The 7299-nt window shown below is 42.4% G+C and overlaps 1 protein-coding gene across 3 annotated transcripts; it reads right to left on the reverse strand.

Moving 5' to 3' along the window:
- Positions 1-473: 473 nt before the first annotated feature.
- LOC107864116 (protein TIME FOR COFFEE) lies at positions 474-7299 on the reverse strand (the record flags this gene model as incomplete). Of its 3 annotated transcripts, XM_016710392.2 has the most annotated exon segments (14): positions 474-1158; positions 1298-2587; positions 2678-3791; positions 3900-4256; positions 4338-4407; positions 4514-4583; positions 4666-4993; positions 5081-5188; positions 5268-5328; positions 5427-5817; positions 5896-6133; positions 6234-6439; positions 6530-7084; positions 7189-7299. In XM_016710392.2, coding segments are annotated over 14 exon segments (4941 nt in total). In that variant the 3' UTR covers positions 474-1114.

The raw sequence follows: 7299 nt of genomic DNA on the forward strand, positions 1-7299 counted from the left end.
ATGTAGTCGACTTCGACTAATTAAGATTCGAGTCACACATACAAAAGTGCAATATACATATTACACATCATCGATATGGTTGAACTTTGTGATTTACCTTTTTAAGTAGCCTGAATGTGTAAACAAACGAAAAAGTTTCAAAAATATTACACTACATAGCCCATTATCAACTTTTAAGTGTATAATAAATCGGACAACTCACTCAAAATACGAGCTACGTGAGCGTAATTTTCCAAAGGCGGCTTGAAAAGGATACTCCAAGGAAACAAAGCAAGAGCTAAGTCACAAGTAGAGTCCATATTTGCTAAAAGAGAGCAAGTAACATGATATAACCAACAGAGAGAGCCAATGACACAATGCCTTTCCCAAAACAAAAAACAAAAACTTATGACCATCATTCACGGATTCCCGTCTATCTGTCATTGACAGACACTATTTTTCAGCCCATATAAAGTAAAGATTGGACATAAAACTTGAAAGTAAGTAAAAATCTTTGAGGGCTAGCTATCCATTTTATATGTGCCAAGACATACACATATACACCTTGCATTACACTTATATATGTCCAAAAAGATAAATACTGTCCAGAAAATGCTATCCAAGCAAAGTAGAAACCACCTTTAGGAAAAGAATAATGAATTACTGAATGCATCAGAATTCCTACTGAAAAAACTTGGAAGGTAACACAACCTTCACTATTTTTCTTAGTTCTTATCACTGACCTGCTCCCCCACCCCCCCACACACAAAAAAAGGGAACCAAAAACCTTTTTCTTTCCTGGACCTAACCTCCATCATCAGCCATGCAGGAATGAGCTGATAAAATTTCCAGCAAACCATCCTGTGATCATCAAAAACCAACCGACCGGTCGAGCAGCGCTTTCACTTGTGATCTCCCCCTATAAGCAGCAGCCAGATATACACCACGCGAATGTGTTGTACAACATCCATCCACATGTTGATCGACTTGCATTCCGTGCAAAATCATTCGAGGATCAGTCCTCGAACCGACAACATAGTGCCCCTTTCAAAACTGCAGGTTCTTCATTCAAAATTCCGAGTTTCTTTGACGTGCCTCCGCTTGGCAGCCCCATCATCATCAAGTTGAACAGTGTTCATTTCTTCTCAGGCTGCCAGCACGCATGCAAATTGTCATTTCCTGGTCAAGAATTATGTTTCACTTCATGAATTACTTCCCATTTAATCTAAATCATTAATTTTGTGTTAAAACTCCCTAGGCTTGTCTACCTAGAAATGGAGCTGAAACGTAGATAAAGGATGATCATAAAACTACTCACCCGCAGGTTGTTTCTGTTCAGCTGGCTTCACCTGAACTGCTGCCGGAACAGGGTGCACATACGAGAAACCAGCAGGCAAAAGCTGATGTTGACTTCCTGATGTTGGTGTTGTATATTGGGAAGCATGAAGTATACCTTGTGAAGGCAACACACCACCTTTAATATTATTAGCAGCAGCAGCTGCAGCTGCAATTGCTTTGGCAGGATCAGAAGTGGTGCCACCACCTAGAGTAACAGGACAGAGAGTCAACATCCCACTTGAAGATGGCGGAGCTGATGAACCAGGCGGCTGTTGGCCAGGCTGGTCAGGACGTCGTCTCTGAAGATAATATCCCCCAGTAGCTTGACCCGTAGAACTTGTTACACTAGAATGTGGAGGTTGAGCATGCACATAAGGACTTGAGAAGAACAGTTGTGCTTGCTGCATACTTTTCTGTAAATGTTGCTGCTGCTGTTGCTGCTGTTGCATTTGAGACTTCGTTCCACCACCTGAAGTCGAAGCTATATGAGGGTTTCCAAGAATTGAGGGCACATTCCTCCCACCAGCGGGAGATGACTTCTGGTTGGGAACAGAAGACGAGGATTTACCCTGCTGTGTCGACAATGATGAGTTTTGGACGGTTTTATTGCTTGTAGTAGTAGAATTTGTAGGTCTTGGGCTTCCACTGGCACCTTTTGAGATTGAAGAAGTGGTAGGAGAGCCAACCATCATGGGGGGAGAGGGAGACTGGGTATTGTTAGGGGGCTGTTGTCCTTGTGGAGGAGCGGATTTCTGATTTGTGCCAAAAGATATCTGTGTGTGACTTTGCTGGGATCTAACCTGCTGCTGCTGAGAGAGGTTTTTCAGAGAAGACGTCGATGACAAAGATGGAGCTTGCGGTGTTGATGTTCTCGTAGAACTCTTCCACTGAGGCGACTGAGCTTGACTGGTGTTGTTACCACTCTGTACAAGATTTTGAGGAAAAGCCGACATCGCATTTGAAAATTTTGAAGCAGCAGAAGCTGATGAAGTCAAGTGTTCAGAATAAACATTCCCATTACTAGAGGTTGATGTCTTGCTCCGAGCAGCAACAGCAGCTGCCAACTGATGTTGCTGTTGCTGTTGCTGCTGTTGTTGCTGCTGCTGCTGCTTATGAAGCTGAATCATGTGTTGCTGCTGAATTTGAGCTTGCAACTGTGCAGTAGGAACATTTACAGCTCCCATAGAATTTGGCATTGAAGCTCGAGCAGTCCATGAAGCACCAGATGGAAGATTTAAGGACCTTGATGAGCTATCAATGACACTGTTGGCTGCAATAGTAGAAGCAGACGCATCAGAGATATCGGACCTTGAAAATGCAATAGACTGACTAGCATTTCCTGATGGCTTCATTGCTAAACCTTTTCTTTCAGCATCAGCTCCAGTCTGGTCACCTGATCCAGATTTACCATCCTCGGATATTCTGAAATTCTTCTTTTGCTGCACAGCTTGAGCAGCAGCTGCTGCAGCCATCTGTAAATTTTGCCTCGTAGCCTCGGGGAGACTCTGAAAAATAGCATGATTCTGTGCCATGGACATGTCAATGCTAGGTCCAGGAGACGCGAATGAAGCAAATGACATAGCAAAAGGTTGAGGCGGCACTGATTCTAGACTCGTTTTTAGACCTGGCTGCTGCTGTTGTTGCTGCGGCTTCTTTTCAGTTTGATGATGATTACTGCCACCACCAGCAGAAGAAGCAACACCAAAGGTAGCTGGAGGAGTCATCAAACCGAAGTTTGAAGGGTGCATTGGCACAGCAAAATTCTGGTTGTACACATTCATTGATCCATGTGACCTTTTCCTCTCAGCATTTGATGGGCTATCTTCACTACCCACCTCATTTTCAATATGGCGCGACTGGGGGGGCATATGCTGATTCTGTGACTGTGCTGGGGACTGAGATGGATGATTCTTTGTCCCAGGAAAATTATGCAGACTACTACCACCACCACCACCGCTCCCACCATTAACAGCATTGCCTTGGGACCTCTGCTGCTGGTTTTGCAAATGCTTCTGGGATGAAGAGGATCCACTTGACAAGCTTGTATTTTGTTGACCTTGCTGCATTTGTTGGGACTGCGATGTTGGTGGCTGCTGCTGCTGCTGTGGCTGTTGTTGCTGAACCTGGGAAGGATGAATCATCTGAGAGGAATAGAAAGATCCATTGAACAATGGCATGGGCTGAGGATGAGTTCCTCTATAATTCGGAGGTGCTCCTACAGCTGGTATTGGGAAAGCATATGCATTATTCTGCAGGATCGCCAAGTACTGAGCTTCATTAGGCGACATATTTGGGTAGTTGAAGCTAATTGCAGTAGCAGCTCCTCCAGCTGTAGCTGAGGAAGTTCCAGCAGCAGGATTAGATGTGTTAGAAGAGACTGAAGGGCCCGTTGTGCTAGATGACTTTGCGGGACCGGGTCGAACAGCTGCAGCTGCCTGTTGTTGATTTAAAGGGAAGATGAAAGCAGGCCCATGCTGTAAAAATTCATGGGGAAAAAAGAATCAGAAAAACAGCGGTCTTGACATCTTTTCATTCTCATTAGAAGTCAAAAATAGAGGAAAATCAAGAAATCGAGAATGTACCAGCAGATTATTGGGAGCAACAGGCGGCAAAGTTTGCTGGAGTAACATTTGTTGCTTTCTTTGAGCAGCATCTGGCATGTTTGCAGGTTGGGCTTTGTCTTTACCACCATTACTAGGGTAGATAGTAAGCCCCTGACCCTTATCTGGCCCAGCACTTGCTCCCCTCCCAGCTAAGTTTCCGTGTAGATCTGCAGACGGCATAACATTGAGATTGGTCTTGGCTCCAAAAAAGGGTGCAGTACCAGCAGCAGGTGGCCAAAAAGGATGCATCTTCATAAATTGCTGAAGGCAATGTATGTTCCTAGCAATGTAACAATGTGTTGCACATCTTTTTGGCCGCGGTTGCGAGAACAAAGGCTGGCATAAGATTGCAAAGTTAAAAAGGGGTAGGAAAATGAAGTGCAAAAATAGAAGTGACAGAAATATAAAGAAAAATACCTGCATTGGAGCAGCAGAAGAAACTGTGCTTCCATCCATAGCTACAACTCCTTGTAAAGGCGCCATGTATCTGCTGACAGAAACACAGCATTTACACCACGGATCTACTACTTGTAATATCTAATATATCAATTAAATGAGAGCACTGAAAAACAATTAAGTCAAGCCAACCGTACCCCATAGGAGGAAGCCCACTAGGCCAGCTAGCCATAGAAATTGGCATAGTAGGTAAGGAGCTAGATTGACCTGAATATAGAAAGAATACCCCCATCAGTAAAATCAAGAGAAAAAAGAACTCATCACAGATTCAAGAAAATAATCAACTTACCAGTTTTTTCAAGAACTGATTCATCTTTAGTAGCTTTTTGTAAAGGAGGTGGTTGCTGCTGCTGCTGCTGCTGCTGCTGCTGTAACTTTTGACTCTGCTGTAGGAATTTACTACCTACACCTACACCACTATCCTTTTCTGGTTTTTCCAAATCAAGATCAAGATTAATACTCCTACCCCTACTACCTTCACTGATCTTATGAGAATTAATTTCTTCAACGGCTGCTTTTGTCTTCTTTTCCTCAGCTTCAACACTGACCCTCCCTTCTTCTTTCTCGGCCTTGCCAATCCTTTCATCATCCTTCTCTTTTACCACAGGCTTCATTTCCTGTAACAAAAACAAATTGTCAATTCAATCATCAGATCATCCCCAATAACCTCAGAAAAGGGGAAAAGAAAGTGACTGAGTACTTACAACTGTGTTTTCTGCTGTATTATGCTGCTTATTATTATCCACAGCTGCTGAGCCAAAATCTATCTGAGCCTCCCTTTCTGGTGATGATCTTAACTGTGGAGGAGGTGCCTAAAATGGAATTCAAAGATCAATAAAAAAAAATTACAAAGAAAGATGAAAAAGAAATAGTCCACATCTACATCCTCACCATAAGATCTATCTGGAACTTCTCCTCTCTTTGACTTTCCACTTCAGAAACAATTCCACTTCTGAAATTCCAAGAAACACATAAATCAGATTCCAGAAAAGGGACTACTAAAAGTTTCATAATCATAAAAAAGATCAAAACTTTGGATTAGATACTCACACTTGGGTAACTGCAACAGCAGCAGCAACCTCATGAATACTACTCTCCGCTGCAACAACAGTAGAAGTTTCCTTCTTAGGTGAATTCACTTCCACTTTACTCTCCATAGTAAATTCAGATACATCAGGCCTCCTCTTGACCTCAGATTCAACCTTCATCGGCTCCGGTACCGGATCTGTTACCACCGGCAAACTTTGTACAGAAGCACCCAAATCATATAAGGAAACTCCATTTTCCGCTGTAGATTGTGGGGTCTTCTCCAAATTAGGAGAAGAAACCTCCATCTTCATTGTTGTTTGATCCATCTCCACTTTAGCCGAAATGGGGCTGCTCCTTATACCAAATCCTCCATGATTTTCCATTACTTGCCTTGGCCTTTTCCTCTTTGGAGCTACAAAAACAAAACTCTATCAGATGAAAATCAAGAAATACCAATTGTAAAGATTGAAACTTCTTTTCTTACGCTTACCAGCAGCAGATAAAGGAGTAGCTGATGAGTTAGAATTAGAAACAGGAGATGAAACTCTGGATCTGTTATTATTAACTTCTCTTGTACTATCATTTGTCACACTTGTATCTTTTTTGGAAGGTCCATGATGACTCAAACCAAAAAGAACTTCAGCAATCTCAATCTCTAGCTCTTCAGGATTAGATGAAGAAGCTTTAGGTGGTGACTTTGCTGGTGGCCTTTTTTGTCCGTGTGGCTTCTGCATCAACAACAACAAACAATCAGTTAAAAGGGTCTAACAATCTGATGACCGAAAAAAAAAAAAAAAAAGTAGAAAATTCAATGAAAATGATACTAACAATTTTCTTTCTCACTGAAACATTAGATGAAGATGGAGATAAAGGAGCTGCCGGAGATGGCGATGTTGTAGGAATGTTGTGTCCCACCGGGGAAGCTGTTGAAACTTGCTGATGAAGTTGGTCTCCGGTAACAACACCACCACTGTTGTTACCTCCACCACCACCACTAGAACCAGAAATCCAATCATGTGACCTCTTTGTAGCTGCTGAGAATAACACCAAAAACATCAAAAAAGAGTCAAACAACCAAAAAAACATCATCATCATAAACAACAAACAACAAACAAAACAGTTACCGGAACGAGCTTTTCTTGGAACAGAAACACCAATCATTTCATCACCAGGTTTCCATACAGGTGCTGCTGCTGTTGCTGCTCTGTAAACCTTCCCCCCACCAACGTTGTTATTCGTTGGAAAACTCTTCCTAGACTGTTGTAAGTGATGGTTATGATGATTATTCCCTTGATGATGATGATGGTGATTCGAAATGGATGGCCCTATCGTTGTCGGTAACGTCCCCGGACCAGCCGGCGGTAACAACCTCGTACTACTGGAAACAACGTTTGTCGTCGTCGTCGTCGTCGTTGTCGTCGTCTCATCATCCTCATCTTCTTCATCATCGTTTACACTTTCTTCCGAACTATCATCTCCACCATCTTCACCACCTCCTCTATGCATCATCAACCTATCACCTCTTCTCCTTTTACTCCGGCTTGACCTATCTCTATCTCTATCTCTAGTTTCTCTATCCCTCTCTCGATCTCTCTCTCTTTCTCGTTCTCGATCTCGATCTTTCTTCACTCTCTCCCTTAACCTTACAGATTCTTGTATCTCTACACCCCCTTCTTCATCTGCAACAACAAACAAACAAAACAAAACAAATCAAGATTTCAAAAAAAAAAATTCAAGATTATAGATCTGTATCAACAAAAAGAAAGATGGATTTTGATTTTACCAGGGGAATCTCTAAGACTGTTGTTACTTCTATGTCTTCGTCTTGATAATCCATTTGATGAAGCAGATACCATACCACCAGTTCTTCTTGCTTCTCTATTCCTATCCATTT

Source organism: Capsicum annuum, chromosome 3 (assembly GCF_002878395.1).
Source record: "Capsicum annuum cultivar UCD-10X-F1 chromosome 3, UCD10Xv1.1, whole genome shotgun sequence".
Taxonomy (NCBI): Eukaryota; Viridiplantae; Streptophyta; class Magnoliopsida; order Solanales; family Solanaceae; genus Capsicum; species Capsicum annuum.